Source organism: Otolemur garnettii, unplaced genomic scaffold, assembly GCF_000181295.1.
Source record: "Otolemur garnettii isolate 467f Iridium unplaced genomic scaffold, OtoGar3 scaffold00104, whole genome shotgun sequence".
Classification (NCBI taxonomy): Eukaryota; Metazoa; Chordata; class Mammalia; order Primates; family Galagidae; genus Otolemur; species Otolemur garnettii.
The window spans coordinates 3746396-3767040 of record NW_003852499.1 but is presented as its reverse complement, the minus strand read 5'-3'; the positions used below and the strand labels follow the sequence as shown (position 1 = coordinate 3767040).

The 20645-nt window shown below is 44.8% G+C and overlaps 1 protein-coding gene and 1 pseudogene across 1 annotated transcript; both read left to right on the top strand.

Annotated features, from left to right (window-relative positions):
* Positions 1-1425: 1425 nt before the first annotated feature.
* On the top strand, positions 1426-2000 carry LOC100959679 (annotated as a pseudogene).
* A 6088-nt stretch (positions 2001-8088) lies between these two features.
* Positions 8089-16561, top strand: KCNA1 (potassium voltage-gated channel subfamily A member 1). The gene is made up of 2 exons (XM_003796419.2): positions 8089-8853; positions 9221-16561. The coding sequence occupies exon 2, from the start codon at positions 9746-9748 to the stop codon at positions 11231-11233; it is 1488 nt and encodes a 495-aa protein (XP_003796467.1). The 5' UTR covers positions 8089-8853; positions 9221-9745; the 3' UTR covers positions 11234-16561.
* Positions 16562-20645: the final 4084 nt, after the last annotated feature.

Sequence of the window (20645 nt, the reverse complement as noted above, 5' to 3'; positions counted from 1 at the left end):
CTCAATGAAGTTTCAACAGAACAACTTCATGCAATACTTCAATAAGAAGATATGTATTCTTCAATCTCTTTTGGTGAATCAACTGATACTATGGCTTGGCGTAGGTTTTATACCTCTTTTGGGTCATAACAGAAGATTGTTTTTGCTTGCTTTGGGCGCTCTTGGTGAACAGAACGTGGGAATAGAGATCTTCGACAACTTTCAAGATAAATGTCATGAAGTTGGACTGAATTTGGCAAATTTAGTGAATGTATGTATGAATGGTGCACCTTCCAGGTCAGGAAAACTTGAAGGGTTTATTGCACAGATTAAAAAATGTATTAACAGACCCAGATGCTCTCATTTCTTCTCATTGTATCTTACATCAACAATGTCTCTGTGCTAACACTGCAGTTTTAAGTCACAGTTCTCAACACGTTATAAGTACTGTTAGCAAATGTAACATAGCATGATCAGTTTCATAACATGCTAACGTTGAAGATGAGCTATTAAGTATGGATTTTCCATATCATTCTAAGGCGTGTTAGCTATCACAGGGACAGATGTTAGCCAAAATTTTATCTCTGTGACAAAAGATAGTTACATTTTATGAAGCATATAATCATCAATGTGAATTATTGAAAGATTTCTATAGGAATGCAGCATTTCTATGTGGTATTATATCAAATCAAAATGACTTGAGTATTTTTTTGCAAGGTAAAACTAAGTCTATATCTGATATGTGACAAAAAGTGCAAACATTAAAAAAAAAAAACAAAGCTATCTTTAGGGTGGATGCAGAGGACCATGGCTATAAAATGGAAGGCCCAGGTGAGTGGATCATCTGAGTTTAGGAGTTTGAGAAGAGACTGAGAAAAGTGAGACCTGTATTTACTAAAAATAGAAAAACTAGCCAGTTGTTGTGGCAGGAGCCTGTAGTCCCAAGCTACTCAGGAGGCTGAGACAAGAGGATCTCTTGAGCCTAAGAGTTTGAGGTTGCTGTGAGCTATGACACCAGGTCACTCTACCTAGGGGTACTGAGTGAGACTCTTTCAAACAAAACAAAACTGTATTTTTTCAAAACACTTCTTGTTCAAAAGGGGATTTCAGATGAATATTTTTTCCAGTTAGCAAAGGTCACTGATAAGCAGGGTGATATATACAAATCATTTGAAGAATATGCAGCTGTTATAGATCTATTATTAATAATTGGAGAATGAATACAAAGAAAGTTTCACTGACTTTGAGAATCATAGCATCACATGCAAATTAGCATTTCAGCCTTACCTGGTTGGTATTACCAAGGCACCTAAAGAACTGCATATAGAGGAAAACACTGGTCTCTTCCTTCTTGACCCCATCCCTTTCTTCCTCCTCCTTTCCTCCCTCCCTTCAGCCACTGTCGCTTCTGGTGCTGCTGCCCCTGAAGGTGCTCCCAGCTCAGTGATGGGGTCTCGGTCCTCCACGTTAATGCAGGATGAAGAACTTGAGGAAATCAAGGAGACTGGCTTTTCCCACAGTCAGATCACTCATCTCTACTGCTGATTCACCAGCCTGGACAAAGGAGAGAATGGGACTCTCAACCGGGAAGATTTCCAGAGGATTCCACAACTTGCCATCAACCTGCTGAGGGACTGTATCATCAATGCCTTCTTTCTGGAAGGAGAGAACCAGGTAAACTTCCGTGGATTCATGAGAACTTTGGCTCATTTCCGACCTATTGAGGATAATGAAAAGAGCAAAGATATCTATGGACCAGAACCACTCAAGAGCCAAAGCAACAAACTGCACTTTGCTTTTTGACTATATGATTTGGATAAAGATGAAAAGATCTCCTGTGATGCTGTTAAAGGTGCTACGCATGATGGTGGGGGTGAATAGCTCAGGTGCACGGCTGGGCAGACAGGACCAGTCGGGAGGCTGATCAGGATGGGGGCAGTGCCATATCTTTCACAGAATTTGTTAAGGTTTTGGAGAAGGTGGACGTTGAGCAGAAAACGGGCATCCGATTTCTTCACTAAGGGACAAAACCAAGTTGTTTGTTTCTTTTTCGTAGTTAAGAACTGTAACTTGAGAGTCCTCCTGTCTACCAGCCCTGCCTCTACCCCATCATTCCCCTTATCTTAATGTACTACTGCTGTTGCCCAACAACCCCAAATATGTTCTGTCAACACAAACCAGCCCTTAGTATATAAACAGGGCATTGCAGAATGGTACACCCAGTCTATTTCTATTCATTATCCATTCCCCAGTTCTCCATTTTTATATATCACCTTGCTAATGAGTGCTACACATCCATCCAGTCTGAGAAAGTAAGAGGCCAAGATCAAGCCAGCAAAGCTCCTTCACCGGACGTGGACTGTAGCCATGCTACCTTCTCTCCAGTGAGGTGAGGCCTGGGCATACTTTTCATCCTTCTTATGTGTCCTTTGCTTGCTACTTTTCTTATCTCCCCACAAACCATTCACTTAGTCTTACCATCCCTCTCCTTTTTCCTGAGTCTCAAAATCTCTGTTCTACTTGGCATCCCAAACTATACCTGTTAAATATATGCCTGACTTGGCAGGATAGTTGGGTGGTCTGGCAGTTGTTATCACCATCATACCTCAATGGGTCTCTGGGATGTTGCCTGTCCAGGAGCTTTTGGGTAACCAACATTTCTTTCTGAAGAATGAGACCATATCTTTGACCCTTGCACTCTGTTCTGTCATCAAAGGACTGCTGGGTAGAGGTATCCTTCTTGAAAGGTGGCCTTGGTGAGAGATGTAGAGCCAAGTCTTGTCCAGGTCTCTATCAGTGGCCTTTCATTCTCAACTTACATACCTATATGGCTCCTCTTATTAGTACAGTGTTGATTATTCAGAAGATAGCCATATGCCTGCAGGTTTGCTTAGTTTGGGGACACCATTACTGCCAGAATGGCTGCTATGACACTGTGCTTGGGAACTTCCTCATGGGTTCTTGAACAAGGAGAGCGAGCACCCTCTAAAGCCTCCTGAAGTCACATCTGTGCAGCATGGTTTATGCCTCAGTGTTATATGCGCTGGAATATTTTCCACTTTATGTTTCCAAGTAGAGAAGTTAGAGTTATGGAAGTGCCTAATTTATCCCAGTTCAAAAGATTTAAAGATTGTCCTTAGTGTCTTGAGGTTTTACACAAAATTCTTTGTGAATTTTACACTTGGCAAAATGTTCATGCTGGAAGCCATAGTCAGCGCCTAAGGCAGGTCCAAAGCACCGAATGTATTGTATCATTAGCTGCCTGGTTATCTTAGCTTCCTAGTTCTAGTAGACCCCTGCTAATCCCTTGGAAACAAGGGGTCTTCCACTGGTGGCTCAACCTAAGGTAGCATTACAGGTCTCTGAGCAAGCCACAGCAACTTCTCTGCCAGTCAGCTTAGTTTAAGCTTCAATGAATCAAGCCGTTGCCATCCTAATGTATGTCCATATGAGTCTATTCATCCATGTATCTGCCCTTTCTCTTACTCATTGCTTGCTTGCTTGTTTCCTTTCTTTCAAAGGCTAAGATGTGGACACAGTTCTTTAGGAAGAGGATTGTGAAAAAAATGTCATTGCAAAAGGATGGAGAATGATAGGGAATAGGGCAGTGGTCAGACTGGATGGTTCAAGTGTAAATGAATGAAGAATTCTTTATGAAACATCAGCCTGACTTTGTGATCAAGTGATGTAATATAGGAACTGTATGAAAGGGAAGAATTGTCTGATGCTGATCTGTAAGAGAGGTACTTCAGAGGCTCTTTGATTTACATATTTAAAGTTTCTAAGATTATGGCTTTCCCCCTCCCTGTTGGCTGTACAGCAAACTGTTTTAATCCACAGTTGTGCTTTATTCCATTAAAATTATATCATCAACCCATCAATAAATACTGTGATTAAAACAAACAAACAAAAGAACTGCATATGGAATTGATTGAGCTCTCAGATGACATTTTAAAGTCATTGTTTGAAGAGAAGAAAGATCCAAATGAAATATGGGAAAATGCAGTAGAATACCCAGTGACATGCCCAGAAAAGGCTTTCTTGCTTTGCAACCACTTACGGCTGTGAATATATATTCTCCTACCAGAGCCAAGTTCAGATGCCCTTAAGGGCACAAATGACTAGTACCTAGCTAGAGGATCAACTGAAACTTCAGACCTCTGTACTCCAACTAAATATTCAAATGCTTTCCAACAAAACCCCCACATCATAAAGTCATTAAAAGGTCAAATTTAAAATTAAGAAACAATTTTCATTTTTGATGTTATTAAGTTCACAGTACTTAGATTTTTATAAAATAATGTACATTTTAAAGTATATCCTATCAAAGTTTCTTGAATATGGCTCTACTTGATTATAGCTAAATTAATGTGGCTTCCAACCTGAAAAGTTTCCTCACCCAGCAGAGGGAATGTCCACAAATTCTCATAACTACTTGGATTCTACCTCTGCTCTCTCGTTTCTAGAGATCAACTGTCCATTTCCAAGGTCAATTCCTTCTTTTCCGTTTTAGATCCCATTCTTCTTTCACACTTTCAAGAATATTGCTCGATTTTTTTTCTCTTTCAATTGTGTTAATGCCTTTTCTTTTCTACTTGGACCATTCCCATTAGCATACATAGTACCTCTCCTCTTTAAAGAAAAAAAAAAAGAATTTTAGTCTTGTCACCCATCATCTTCCTTCAGACTCCTACTCTGTTCCTCTGCTCCCCTGGACACCAAAACTCCAAGAATTGTTTGTAATGACTGTGATTAGTTTTCCCTCAATCTATTTTCAACTCAATTTTTCTAAATCTTATTTCTAAGTTCCTCATTCTACTTATCCTATTAGCAGCATCCAACAATGCTGTTCTCTCTCTTCTTCTTAAAAAATTGTTCTCTCTCTCTTTTTTTTTTTTTTTTTTTTGTAGAGACAGAATCTCATTTTATTGCCCTTAGTAGAGTGCTATGGTGTCACACAGCTCATAGCAACCTCCAACTCCTGGGCTTAGGTGATTCTCTTGCCTCAGCCTCCCAAGCAGCTGGGACTATAGGTACCCACCACAGCACCTGGCTATTTTTTTGTTGCAGTTTGACTGGACTGGGTTTGAACCCATCACCCTTGGTATATGGGGCCGGCACCCTTCCCACTGAGCCATAGGCACCATCCCTGTTCTCACTTGTTTTCACAGACCCTACACTCCCCTCTCACCAGTCACTCCTTCTAGGATTCCTTTGCTGGCACTTTCTTCTTTTATTGGCCTCTAAGCATTAGAGTACCTTGAGACATAGTCTCTGAACATTTCCTCTTCTCTTTCTATCCTCATGCTCAAGTGCTCTAATCTACAGCTCTGGTGTTAACTACCATCTAGCCCAGTGGCTCTCATCTGAGGGTGACTTTAGCAATGTCGGGGGACATTTCTAGTTATCACAACTAGGGGCAGGTGCTAACGGGTAGAGGCCAGGGCTGCTGCTGAACATACTAAAAGTCACAGAGCAGCAGTCCTCATCAAAAAAATGTCCAACTCAAAAGTCAATGGTACTAAGCTTGAGAAGACTTGATCCACCCAGACTTCTTCTCTGAATTCTACATGTCCAACTTCCTACTCCACATCCTCATTTGCCTATCTCACAGATATATCATACTTAGCATACCCCATTTGATCCCCCCGTCCCAGCTCAGGTTCCCTGGAAAACATAACATGAGACAGGACTTATGTGCTAAAGCTTTAGTGGGCTCTGTCACCTGTGAACCAAAGCAGTCAGAAGAAGGGAAAAGGAATGTGATACAAGGTAGGGTGCAGAGACCAAGTACAGGGTTACCAAACTGGCCCCTGATTCATGGGCCACAAAGAGACACAGCTCTGTTACTAGACCAAGTGGTTGGTTGGCCATGAAAAGAATAAAAGTAGAGGGACTCAAGTTACAAGCCTCACCCTAGATTGTCTTTGGAGCCTAATCTGGCTCCTGCACTACTGTTCTGAACCACCTTCTGCAACACTCTTCCTTGTTACCTCTTGTTGGCCATACTGACCCTCTTTTATTTATTTATTTATTTTTCTGATATGCTGTGCTAGTCCTTGCCTTAGGACTTTTGCATTTGCTCTTACATCCATCCTTCTGTTCTTAGTCTTTGCTTCCTCTTTTTAAAAAGATTTTTGTTCAAATGTTCCCTCTATAGACAGGCCCTTTCCCTATCTGCAAATCTATAGTTGTCACTATCTATCTCCTTTTCTTAATTTTCTTTATGTCTAGCATTATAATGTATTATAGTTTATTGTCTGTATCTCCTACCAGAAAATGAGCTCTGTGAGATCTGGGACTTCATGTATTCTAGTTAATACTATGTCTCCAGTGCTAGATCAGCATCTGACACATAGGTGGGGCTAAATATCTTCAGACCCTTACTAACCTGAAGATATGCATCAAAAAGGCTGAGTTCCTACATCAGTAACTTTCTTCCAGTTCCTCAGAGGTCCGCTCTAAACACATCTATCAGGGATACTGATGAGTGCTGACCCTGTTATGAATAAAACCCTGAATTTAGGAACGTGGGATCTCATCTGGTCTGTAACTCTCTTCTAGTAAGTCAATCTCCAAATGCCGATCAGGCCCGGTGCATTCACATGAAGCTAGGACTGTCTTTTCAGCGAAGGAAGGGGGTTACAGGAAGAGGGAGGTAGAAGAGTAGGGTGCAGAAAAAGGACGGTAGGGAAGCCCATTATTGTTCCAACATGGTCAGAAAACGCCAGTTGTCTAGCAGAGTTATTACCAATAGTTATTACTCAAATAGCAGCAGCCACACAAAGCCACGGGACTTGACAGTGGTTCAGCACAGAGCTTCATATTTTTGTTTTGTTTTTATTTTTATTTGTTTACTTATTTATCTGCAGTAAAGCAGCAGTGCAGGAAGGTAGGGACCTATGGAGTTACTGGGATTGGGGGCCATGGGTGTACTAGGTGGGAAGAGGGCAGAGTTTAAAACGTGAAGGAGGAGTGTAAGAAGAGAACTCATTGTTCATAAAAGCAAAGCTGTGCTATGGCTCTGGAGGAGGGGAAGGAACAAATACTTTTGTTTTTCTGAAAGCAATGCTGGCATCTGAATCCGGAGGAGGGCCTGAACTAGTTCCCTGCCCGGGGTTGCAGCACTGCCTGTCCCCCTCCCCCTCCAAGAGGCCACTGCGGTCCACTAGCCCCAATAGAGCTAGGAAGCTGCAGGCATTGGCTTTGCTTACGGAGGTGGGCGGTGTAGGCGGGAGGCAACGCGCACCGTGGGGGTGCAAAGGGTGGTCCCTAGGCAGCGGGAGGAGCCAATCAGAGGCGGCTGTGGGTTCTCGCAACCTCCTTGGAGACTCCGCAGCCGTAGAGGTACCGGAGCAGCCGGCTGCCTTCTCTCGCCCAGCAGGCTAAGAGACGCAGCGCCTCTGGGGGCGCAGCTCGAGCAGTACTCTCAGTGTACTGCGCACCCCTGGGCTCGTGCAGCCTCGCGCCTCTGCGGGGACCCTTTCCCGAATAAGCTGCAAGCGGTGAAAGTGGCCCTGTGGAGGAACTCGGTCCCAGAAAGATGCTGAGGGAGGAGGGGCATAGGGTGGGAGGTGAGTAGGCGACTTGCTTCTCAGATTATTCCCAATTAGCACCAAGTTGGCAGACAACCCCACAAGCCCACGAAGCCTTCGGTCCCCCACGAGTCACATTCTCTGTATTTCAAAATAATCGGATTGTAAGAAAACTTCAATTCCTGTGGTAGGTTAAAGAGGGACAGGCTGTTAGTACCACCAGTTCCCAGTAACACTGCCTGTAACGAATCCAGCGATTCTCAACCGCAGCGCTCTACCCGAAGTCGGCGTCTGTCCGAGTCCCGCGGGAGGGGACAGGTCGAGTGGGCCCCACAGAGAGCCCCCTGGGGTGGGGAACGAGGGCAGGCAGAGCGGTGCAAAGAGGATTTCTGTGGGACTGCACAAACACAGACCCATGGGGCGGTTTTGCCAGAAACACCACCGCCTGCATTGCGTCGGACCTGACCATTTCCAATGTGAAATTCCCGGGGAAGGTCGCGCGCGGCTGGGGAGCGTGCGTGGGCGTGGCTGTGGGCCACAAGGGAAGTAGAGTTGGTGGTGGGCTTTTCTAGTAGGAGAGGATAAAGCTGTGCTGGCAAGGGTGGGAGTTGAATGACAACCCCCCTCTTCCAAACCACCCCCACATATTTTCCATCTACCTCCTCGCTCCTGCCCTCCCCCGCCCTCCCCAACCCACGCCCGGGTGGGCCAATCGCTGCTCGGTATTCCGGGCGCTTTCTCAGGTTTCTGCTGATCTAGCAGCGCCCAGAAATGGACCGAGCGGACCTGCAGCCGCACGCACCCTGCCCGACTAGGAGCTCTTGAAGGCTGCCGGCACGCCGCGGAGCCTCGGCGAGGTCCACGCCGGGGTGCAGAGAGCAGAGGGGACTGCAGAGCCATGTAGAGCCGCGGTTTTGCCCGCTCGCCTCCTTGGGGGATCGAATCAAGGGCTCCCACAGTGTTGGGAGGGGACGAGAGTGCTGTTTATCGTCATTTGCTTCGGAGCGTCGGGAGAGGGTGGCATTTTGCTTTTCCGCCCTGCATCCTCCGGAACTCCTGGCCTCGGAGTGAGGACCGCATCTCCGGGTTTCTGGCAACCGGTGAGAATGGGGGTAAAGAATGAACATTTTCGCGGTAGCTGCTCAGCACAGCGATTGTCCAACTGAGAGGGGCGTCGGACGAGCGGAACAAGGAGGCGAGTTTGCCCGGTGTCTCTCGGATGCTGCTGCTGCTGCGGCGGCGGCCGCTCCTGCCCCGGTGCTGCAAGGGCGACCTGCCGCATTCCGGCTCCGGCTCTCCGCCGACTCAGCACTGCCCCTGCGCCAAGCCGGTCGGCCAGGTAGGGGGCTCCGCAGTTCAGGCTGCAGAAGCGGGGGTTGGGGTGACCGGGTTGGGGAGGCCGGGGGTGCAGGGTGCTGCTCGGGACTTGAAGCTCCCTCAGCGTCTCTCGGCGCTTTTCCGATCTCTAGTTCAACGAAGTTGTAAACAGATCGGCTGTTGGGCACTGGGAAAAGTGGGATGGAAGAGACCTAAACTTGGATTTCGGGTGTCTGCGTGTGTGTCTGTCCGTGTGTATGTGATAACCCTAGTCAGCGTCCAGTCCTTTCTAAAAAAGACAGAGGTCTGTGTTCTTGGTGTCTCAGATGTCCGTCCCACCGGAACGCTTCTGATTTTCTACCCCCTTATCACTTTCTATTTCTCTGCAGCGTCCATCGATCGCCCTGGTGGGAGCTTAGAAGGCGGCAGGCGAAGAGGGGTAGGAGGGGGGAGAACCGAGGAGAAGCAGAGGGGGTGGCAGGTGCTGAACTGGCACCACACCTGGTCCTAGGAGGGCTCAAGGAGGGGAGGGAAGGCCAGGGCACTCCCCGAAGTGACCGCCCGGTCCGCTAGAACGCTACTGTGTTAAGGCACCTCGAAGCAGGAAGAAATATCCAAAAGCAAAAGGCAAAAACCCAAACCCAACCCTTGGCAAAAAGCTGCAGCCGGGCCCTCAGGCGAGGGGGATTCCAAATTGAGTCAAAGGCAGGGTGGAGGGGAAGGCGACAAGAAGCGAAGTCGCCGATCTCTCGACCTGCTCGCTTTGAAGCCCCTCCTTCTGAGCGTGGGGGAGGTTAGCACTCCGGTGGGGGGGGCGCTCGGGTCCCCCCCACCCCTAGTCCCACCCCTAGTCCCACCCTCCTTCCCAGCCCGGACTCTCTCCTGGCCTCCCACCCTTGCACCCCGCTTCCACCATGACGGTGATGTCTGGGGAGAACGTAGACGAGGCTTCGGCCACCCCGGGCCACCCCCAGGATGGCAGCTACCCCCGGCCCGCCGACCACGAAGACCACGAGTGCTGCGAACGCGTGGTGATCAACATCTCCGGGCTGCGCTTCGAGACACAACTCAAGACCCTGGCGCAGTTCCCCAACACGCTCCTGGGCAACCCTAAGAAACGCATGCGCTACTTCGACCCCCTGCGGAACGAGTACTTCTTCGACCGCAATCGGCCCAGCTTCGACGCCATCCTCTACTACTACCAGTCGGGGGGCCGCCTGCGGAGGCCGGTCAACGTGCCCCTGGACATGTTCTCCGAGGAGATCAAATTTTACGAGTTGGGCGAGGAGGCCATGGAGAAGTTCCGGGAGGACGAGGGCTTCATCAAGGAGGAGGAGCGCCCCCTGCCCGAGAAGGAATACCAGCGCCAGGTGTGGCTGCTCTTCGAGTACCCCGAGAGCTCCGGGCCCGCCCGGGTCATCGCCATTGTGTCTGTCATGGTCATCCTCATTTCCATTGTCATCTTTTGCCTGGAGACGCTCCCCGAGCTGAAGGACGACAAAGACTTCACGGGCACCGTCCACCGCATCGACAACACCACCGTCATCTACAATAACAACATCTTCACGGACCCCTTCTTCATCGTGGAAACCCTGTGCATCATCTGGTTCTCCTTCGAGCTGGTGGTGCGCTTCTTCTCCTGCCCCAGCAAGACGGACTTCTTCAAAAACATCATGAACTTCATCGACATTGTGGCCATCATCCCTTATTTCATCACCCTGGGTACCGAGATAGCTGAGCAGGAAGGGAACCAGAAGGGCGAACAGGCCACCTCGCTGGCCATCCTCAGGGTCATCCGTTTGGTAAGGGTTTTTAGAATCTTCAAGCTCTCCCGCCACTCCAAGGGCCTCCAGATCCTGGGCCAGACCCTCAAAGCTAGCATGAGAGAGTTAGGGCTGCTCATCTTTTTCCTCTTCATCGGGGTCATACTGTTTTCTAGTGCAGTGTACTTTGCCGAGGCGGAAGAAGCTGAGTCGCACTTCTCCAGTATCCCCGATGCTTTCTGGTGGGCGGTGGTGTCCATGACCACTGTAGGATACGGTGACATGTACCCTGTGACAATTGGAGGCAAGATCGTGGGCTCCTTGTGTGCCATCGCTGGTGTGCTGACAATTGCCCTGCCCGTACCTGTCATTGTGTCCAATTTCAACTATTTCTACCACCGAGAAACTGAGGGGGAAGAGCAGGCTCAGTTGCTCCACGTTAGTTCCCCTAACTTAGCCTCTGACAGTGACCTCAGTCGCCGCAGTTCCTCTACTATGAGCAAGTCTGAGTACATGGAGATCGAAGAGGATGTGAATAATAGCATAGCCCATTATAGACAGGCCAATATCAGAACTGGCAATTGCACCACAGCTAACCAAAACTGCGTTAATAAGAGCAAGCTGCTGACCGATGTTTAAAACAAAACAAAACAAAAAAGCAAGGAAGCAGACAAACAAAAAGTCTCACCTAGCAGCTCAGAAAGACTTAAACAAAACAAAAAAAACCTAGTGACTCATGTCATGCTTTGTAGATACTTTACAAAATGGTCTTTGAAATGCTCTATTTAATTGTCAATGCATTGTTGCATTGTGGATTTTGGGGGTGGTGGACCAGAAGCTTTCAAGATCTGTGAAAAAAAGAAATTATTTTCATTTTATTTAAAAAATGGGAAAAGAGAGTATTTTCTAAAACTGGCTTAAAAAATATTCAGTCCATGAACTAGTCTAGGAAAATAAGAATCCTATCCTTCCCTATACTGAAACATTTTTAATCCTTTGGCTTCTATAACTTTTTTACAACTAAAAACCAAATGATCATTTAGAAATAGAAAATTAAAATTTGCATGGGACTCCAATATAAAATCTTTGCAGACTGCACAGTGCATCTAAGACAGTGCATCAGATGTATTATATGAAACATGATAGACCAGCCAAAATGGGCAATGAACAATTATTTTTATTTTGATCAACTGAGCTGTATATTATAAAGCGGAAAAAAAATTACTTAAGACAGGTTCACAAAGCACCTTATAAATCAAATACTGGTCCTGATCTGTAGAGATTTCTCCTCTGCCCCATTCTCAGACCATTCTCTTAGAAAAATAACTGAATTAAGGGAATTGATTCATCTGCAGTGCTGCTAAGTTCTCTCAACTGCGGAGGAGCCGAATACAGGTCTTTTCTTACCAGGCCTGCACCCTGACCCCTGGCCTTCAGAACTGGATGTAAAACCTTAGCCTCCTTATTGCAAGAGAGCACAAATGGAGTTAAATGTGAGCATGTTTGAATCAGATAACATTTCTTTTACAATCGCATGACCCAGACAATAGGGGATAAGCTTAAGTTGAAATTGACTCTTCTGAAAATAGATCCTTTTTCATTTGCATTCACCAAAAGTGCACTCCTCCATTTATTAACTATTTTATTAGTAAATAAAGTACTGTATTTAAGTGCATATGTTAGTCAGATGGGAACAATAACTTTTGGAGCTCAAAGCATGTTCTCTTATTCAGCATTATGGCCTCTTTGATTAAGATGTACCTTGAATTAATTAATGCATGATTTCAGTAATGTAAAATTAAAAATAATAACAATTACAAGTCTGTGGGATGAAAGGCCCAACAGAAATACTGGGGGGTGGGGGTGGGGGTGGGGGACACTCAGTCAATTTTCCTGCCTTTGCTCAGGGAAATGTCAGGTTTTTGTGCAGGTGTAGGCAGAGAGAGAGGACCAATATGCCCATCCCTTAAAGGGAAGCTATGTGAAAACTAAACAAATTATCTAGGTATATATAGCAACACCTAAGAAAAAATACTCTTTCTGGCTGAAGATAAACATAAGCAAAACAAACAAAAAAAGGTGCAAAACTGCATGTTTTTTGGTGCATTCTTAGGATGTAAATGAAAATGTTTATCTACTGTATGCATCCAAAGCAGAGCTGATTTTTTTTTTTTTGCAGTCATGATTTGAAGTCTGTAGAGACTTTGGCCCTCCCCTCGAGGCTCCCCAAGGAAACTCAACCAATTGATTTAATAGTTGCTTAGTGCCTTTATCCTGTACCCACAGTGAACTGCAGAAAGTGCCTCCACACACAGCTGAGAAGTTAGGTAACAAAAGGGGGGAAGGGTTGGGGCACAGACATTTTGCTTTTTCTTTTTCCATCCTCACTCTTTCATTTCACCACTGTGAGAAGACCACACCACCCTAAGCCCTGGAGAGGAGAGATCCAGGAGGGTGCTGTCTCTCTAGCCATCCACTGGACTTGGTCCCTTTGGCATCCCGACATGGATGTGAACTGAGAGCCATCTTTGAACTGGACATAACCCATGAACGTGTTTTTCCTCTTCTCCACCAGAGGCCAAGATAAACTTTCAGAAATTCTGTGTTCTATCAAGGTCCATCCTGGACAAGCAAGGCTTCCTCAGGTCCAGGGTAGCGTTCCTGACACCCGTCCTTATTCTTTCTTTGTTAGCAACAGCACTTTGCAAATCTCTTGGATAGTCTGTGAGCCTTTCAGGCATCGTTGTGGATGTGGGAACACTCAGTCCGTGATAACCGTTCCTAGGCCTTCCCTCTGGGCCCATCGCTTTCAGATACTTTCTTTGATGCTCTTATGATCCTCCCACCGGGCAGTCACTTCACAGGCTGAGCATCTAACTTCTGCTGCCCCAGCATCACCCAGCCTGGAGAATGCGGGGACCTGGTGCCCAGCTGAAGGAGAGCCCCAGAACACAGGGCTTGGCAGCTGTCCACCAATGGAGAAGCACCCACAGCTTTGTTAAGGACCCTGAGGTGGGGAATCTTCATTCCACCCTTAGCATGCGGCCGCCTGCTGCTGCTTCTCTGACATTCTGCTTCTTCCAGAATTTTCCCTGTTACTGCTATCCCTTTTTCCCTACCCTATTCTACAACTAGCAGTAAGGCAATCAGCCTAGACACTGGAGTTACACCCAGGTGGGCTGACTCCCCGGAAAGAAAGAAGGCGGCTATTTCACCTTCCTGTGTGACTTCTGTGAATCTATGAATGGGGTGGAAGGCGAGGGGCTGAGAACTGCACAGCATCTGATTACAGGGCATTAAACCCGTCCATGTGATGTCTCCTCGTCTGAACCTTAACTCACCCTGGCGACCCCTCTCCTACTTGCTTAGAAGTCCCTGGTTGAGAAACAACCGCCAGCCTCCCCCCTCCAAGTCCTCGGGGATATCTTGATCTTTTATTTCAACTTTGAGGTTTGAGGACACACAGAGCTTGAAACGCTGCACTCTGTCAACAGCAATAATCCACTCAGCCCTGTGGGATGGATGGTTGGAGGATGAGAAACTGGGACCAAGAATGACTGTGGCTCCTTGGTACACTTCCGTAGTCACACCCCGGACTGGTTGATTCTTCTGCATGTGAAATAGAAACAGCGCTGCATGTGGCGAACCCGTCAGCCTGGGGTGGGGGTGAGGTGGGACGATGCCTTTGGGGTGGTGTGAGGAAATGCATTCTGCTTAGCTCTTCTGTAGTTCATGGCAATGACTTCAGCGCGGTCAGAGCACAGGGCTTATCTGTGTAGCATAGGCATGCGACGTTCGGCAAAGCTCTTCCCCTCCGCACTGCAACGTGCTGAAATGTCTTTGTAGGCCTGAAGGTGCACTTAACAAAACTGCCTATTACGGGATGACTATCTTTATCTCATGTTTATGTTGTCAGGCTTTTTACCTTTTCTTCCCCTTCCTAGTTACTGAGCCTTCACGGCTCGTGTCCCTGAATATGTGTTTTCTCCGGAGGGAGAAGTCTTCTGACCTGCTGGTAGCCACCACTCAGCTCTTCCAGTGTATTGGGGCCCTAGTTCAATAGGGTGGCAGTGGAAGGGCTGTGCTGTTAGCCATCCCAGAATCTCTGACGTGATCTGGATCAGAGAGACCAAAGACATTCATTTCCTCTGTCCTCAGATTTCTAGAAGGCAGACCTTAGCCAGGAAAGGTTTTTGTTTTTACATCTCCTCTTGCACATCTGTGTACAACTCCCCTCGCTTGCCCTGGAGACTTGAGTTCTGATCATCAGTTAAATCAGTTCATTGGGAATGTGTTAGTGGGTTAGCCTAGCGAAATCAGGTAAACCAATAGCAAGATCTCCAAGATTGTGGCCAGTGGACAATCATTTCCCTAAATTGCAATTGTACGGCAGGTTTAGGCTCCAGTGTGGTGGAGCTGAAGCACAGATGGCTTCACAGTCCTGATTCACTTGAGAATAATAAAAAAAAAAAAACACACACACATGGAAATGGCAAAGGAGGAATACATTTTTTTAAGTAGAAATTTGGTTTAGTCCATAAAGATCCTTCCTCATGTATATGTGAAGTTACACATTTTTCAAATCAGTTACCATCCAGAAGTCAGCAAAAATAATTTCCTGATTCTCCCTTGTTTGATTATAGGAGACCTCAAAACACACGCTCCTTAACAATTGTTTGAATTCCTCGTTTGGTTGGTTAGATTGAGTAGCAAGGAGAAAGAGAACATTAGCAGAAGGCAGTTCCCCATTTTCTTCCAGGAATGACTTATTCCTGGGAGTGGTGAGAATCGGTGGGTGGTAACCATCCATAGTATAGAATTGTTAGAAAGAATATAAACTGCCAAACAACCTTGTTATCTTCCAGCTTTCTTCCCCAGCAAGAATGAGGCCTTTTGATGTTTATGTTCATTTAAAGAAGACAAAGGAACATACTAACATTTCTAAGGTCAGACACAACCCAAGTTGAATTGCGATCTCAGGAGGTGACTTCTCATCTACCACGCGGTATATTAGTACTTATATTTCTATCATGGAATTCAGGGTATATGTGAACATGTCTAGTACGACTCAGGTAAACTTAAAAGAATGTACATTACTTACCATTTTTGTAAAGACGCAAACAGGAGCTGAATTGTTAACCAAAATTGTTCCATTACCTTGGGTCACTGTGCAAACTCATTCAGGGTATGGATGTCAGGTTCAGAAGCCTTGGGATCAAATGCCAGTCTCTTTGCTCAGGCAAAATGACCATGGGCTTTCTTGGGAAGTCCAGTGTATATGTAAGGGGTGAGGGCCCTGCTGACCTCAGGGCTATAAACTTTAAGCAGATTAACCATAGTCACAATCATTTTCATTTAGGAGCTAACTAGGAGTTTACTTTTTGTGATGTAGACCTTCAAAGAGTACAGGCACATTTTGTACCACCATCAGAAGAAGAAGAAGAAATGGTGTAAGGAAAGAAAAAAAACAAAAACAAAAAAATCTTTTGCAGAATATTCCAGGTCAAACGTTGCCTCCTTTCCAAAACTTGCAGAATCACCTTTCTTCTCTTCAGCGCCCTGTTCAAGGGACTGTTTGTGCAGCAGCTATAAGTAGACAGCACGAACTCTCTGTGACATACCTCTACCATTAAAGCATTACTGAGGTTAAGGATCAAAATCGAGTAGTATTAATTTAAAGTGCACCATCAGGACAACAAATCATTTAAGCTGAAAAAGTACTATTTTATTTCTTGAGTTTGCCAGTTGCTTCCACCTTGAGTTAAGGATGTGTCTCATCTTCACCTGCTGTGCATTTCCCCTTCCCCCTCCTGTTTAACATGTCAGTTCAAGGACAGTGAATGTTATAATATGAATTGAGACCCTAATTGATGCGCATAGTTTTCATCTATGCAATTTTACTTGCTTCTGTCACTTTCTGATCTGTTCATATTTGGCATCAATTAAAGATAATTTTTAAGGATCTTATCAAGGAATATCTTGACTGGTTATTTGTCTCTCCTTTAATTGGTCTCTCCTTTAATTTGTCTCTCCTTTTCCTCACCCGCTGTGCTGTGGGGTCTCTTTAGATAGCATGAGATTTCAAGATAAGATCATACATCAGTCTTGTTTCCTCTGGAACATATGGGTGGTTTCTGCTGTTCAGGGAAATACATGGGGGTTAAATTCTGAGGATCAATTCACAGTTTGGTCTCAGCTAAAATACCAAGTAGACTCTCTTGGAATTTGGCCTGTGAGTGGGTAGGGAGTAGGGTGAGGGAAGGATCAAGCTTTGAAAAGAAAAAAAGAAACGAGGCTCAAGGAGGAGCAAAGTAATTGGTTATATTCGCTTAAATTGTTTTTTATTTGAAACCGTATTTTTTCATTCACAGACTTAGAAGCTTTGCAGGAAGGATAATTGTGTGTGTTGTATGCGTGCGTGCGTGTGTAACAATGCTGTGCCATGCATCAAATAACTAGTTACAACATGGTGTCAGAAATGATTATGGCATGGAAAACAATGTGATCCTAGCTGTTTTTTACATAGACATTTTCCTTTAGTTCTATGAATGGCTCACATTTCTTCCTTCCTGTGTTTTTCTTGTTTTTTTTGAATGACTCATGGGTGCATTTCCTTTTGATGGCTCCTGAGACTTAGGTCTTCTCCTCTCTTCCTTGTGAATATCCCATTTTACACAAACTCTTTGATGTCAGAGTGACCAGGGTGGCGTGCTTCATGACAAGGTGTCTGTTACATGCCAAATGCCCCAGACTGGTGTGCCATCCCAGGATGTATTGCATTATGATAAGGTCCAGGTTCTAAGATTCAGAGTTGTATCTTGCTCTTGTTATAGAAATTGCGGCTGAAGGTAGATGATGAGGCTGGGCAGGCTGCCCATGATTTTTCTGTTGTGGCCAGGAAAAATAAATAAATTAATTAATAAACCAGGCCAGGCTAAGCTGTGACAGAGAAGGCAGGACAGAGCCAGAGCCATAGCAATTCAGGGGGCCCCAAGCCAGGACATTCACAGCCTCAAGGGTGATTCTTGAAGCAGAAGCAGGTTTAACCAAGATAGCTGCCAGGGTTTGGGTGATAACTGGAAGCTTTGTTGTTACAGAGTTTTAAAAACAAGTCACCATTTTTAAGGGGGAACAGAGAGCAGGTGCTATCTGACCCCTGCCACTGTGCTGCGGTGTGGGGAAGCCACCTAGCACAGTCAGTCCAGGTTTCTGAGTACTGACCAGGCTTGAGTGTGGAGGGAGGGCCAGCCCTGAGACTGAGCAGAGGTGTCTGGCTGCAAAGGCCTGTGCCCATGAGACAAAGCACCATCAGCTGCAGAACTGGAAAAAAGCCCTTTGAACCAGGTTAAAAACAGATCATTCAAAACATCCTATTTAATTAATTAAATCTAAGATACCATCGACTGTAAGATGCATGTTATCTGATCTATTCATAAGAAAGAACATTGAGTTATGACCTGCCATTGCATGGCTTTATTGCATTTTTAGACATATAAAAATGTAACCGGAAAGTAAAAGGAATCTTAGAACTGATTCTAATGAATTGAATGTTGGCAAGTGCGATGTCACATGTTAAAGAGTGGTGACTTTGTGTAGGCATGAGACTTCAATTTGCTCGTTTGTAAAATGGAAACACTATAAGACCTCATAAGGTTGTGTGGATTAAATGAGATCATATAGGCCCACACGTTTGGCAAATTCTAATCTTAGAAGTGATCTCCTCAACACCCGATCTTGTTTCTTGGTGTAATAAAAGGTTGGAATTCTGAGCCCTTTAAATTTGGCCGTTTCGTGCAAGCTTGAACCCTGGCTTTTAGGTCTGAAACTTTAGTCTCCTTTTATCTGTATTTTTATTCTACAGTATTTTTGCTTGGCCCGGCTCTAACTTGGGCTTTGTGCTAGGCACTGGAGATGTGTTAGCAGAGATCCTGTACCCAGTGAGGGCCTTAGACTTAATTATAATGTGTGGAATGAGGTTGGTCTTGCTGTTACCGCCTTCCTCACCCCTTAGCAGTGCTCCCTCTATCATCCCATGTTTGGAATCACCAGCAACCCTTTGCTTTTTATTTGAAACTATTTTTTTTCAGTTGAAGGCCATCATTCCCAGTAGGGTCCTCATAAGCATCCCTTCCAGTTTAGACAGCCCTCTTTGCAGTCTTTGTGTCTGCACTGGTTATATTGCTTTGTTCTCCGTGGTGAGTTGGATTGGGCTGATGTTAGTCTCCTTATTTTATAGGTACAGGGATCTGCCCCAGGTTGCTGGTGCGGGGAGCAGGGCTGGGTTTATTGATGACTCCCTGCTCCAGAATTGGGGCATGGTAGGGCCTCTGAAAATTTACTAAACTAATTGGGAAGAGCAATGTCACATGTTAAAGACAGACCTGGGGACTTTGTGCAGACATTTCACCTCTTTGAGACTCTAATTTGCTTATTTTAAAAATGGAAATATTAAATCCACTAAACCTCACAAGGTTGTGTGGATTAATTGAGATAATATAGGCCCACATGTTTGGCAAATTCTAATATGTTGGATTCCTGTGAGATATTTATAGATATTATTAATTATAAGGATGAAGGGAAGAACAGGAGGAGGCCAATGGGTCATTCCTCTCTGGGGCAGGGGGCAGGGAGCTGCATTTTAAAGGAAGACCCCATAGATGCTTATTTCAAAGGATTAATTGCATAATGGTGGAATTTGAAGACTTGGGGGCTGAGCTGTTTTCAGTGGGAATCATAAGTACATTCTGCATGAAACACCAGGCATGCAGAGCCTCCCAGGACGCTAGAGCACCATTTCTCGTCTTGTTTCTCCCACGTTCTGTGATACCTATGCTAGTTCACATCTTTAGGCCCCCAATATCAAGGTTAAACTATGCCATGCAATCAGCTAAGTAAACAGATGATGTCTTTCATATCATGTCACTTCTGATCAGCTCATTTCCCCTAAGTGCAAACTATTGCTTGATTTGACTTTCTTCCCCCTCCACCTGTGAATAGTGAAAAATAAAGCAAGATGTTGTTTGAGAAGTTTTCTCATATGCTTGTCTGAGAGATATTTTATAAATATGTATAAAAAAACTATTCTTAACCATCCTTGCTAAAAATTAAACAGTGCTCACAAGCATGTATGAGTCAATATAGTCTTTTTTTAATAGCGCATACTACAAAGATGCTTATAAAATTATAACATCACCACAGTGGTCTAGCTCTTCCTTCTTAAAACTGACTGAATTTAAATAGCAGTAAAATTTTGCGTGCTTTCCTTAAGGAATTTTACTGTAATTAAGGAGTTGAGTATTTATTAGAATCTTTAGCTCATGAAACATTTTTCTAGAGGATAAGGTGCAGGGGGCTAGATGGAGTTTTTTAACCTATCGATGATTTTTAAAAATGGGTTTTTTTTTGTGATCTGTCCATTCTTGCTGTCACAGATAATGTACTCTCAATGTGGTTCAAATGCTGAGCATTAAATACATTTTAGTAATGTTTCCAGAGAAACTAATTCTGGTTGAAATTTATTTTTTTATAATTGAAACCAGGGAATGATCAATGAGTAGGGGCTTAAACATAATTACGTTTTGAGTTCAGGGCCAAATCTAACTTTTATTTAAAAATTGTATTCCTCAAGATAGTGAATTAAGAGTCTTTGGAAGTCCAGAATACTTCAGTTATCTCTATAGTGATGATTGGTTTTTATTTTTGCCTTTCATGTATTATCATTGTTCATATATATATATCATTACTTCAGAAAAGAAGTAATTTTGTCTTCTGTCAGTTTCAAAGGGAAACTTTCTGAGACTTAACTGCGTGGGTGTTCCCCTTTTATTAACAGACAAAATGTCTTTGAATCTTAGAGAAAGTTGTGTGCATGTCAACACTGAAAGATGGACTACTCACTTTTGTTTTTGAAAGACTGTAGGATATTAGCTCATTGTTAAAGGACATTTTTAGTGAAGACAGAATAGCTGTCATATTTCCACAGGGTGAAGATCTCATCATTTGGCATTTATGAAATAATGCTTGCCCTTAATGGGCAAGTACTTTAAACATC

Bases quoted from the DNA above. Each gene is read 5' to 3' on its own strand.
- KCNA1 (XM_003796419.2), top strand. From the start codon at position 9,746: ATGACGGTGATGTCTGGGGAGAACGTAGACGAGGCTTCGGCCACCCCG.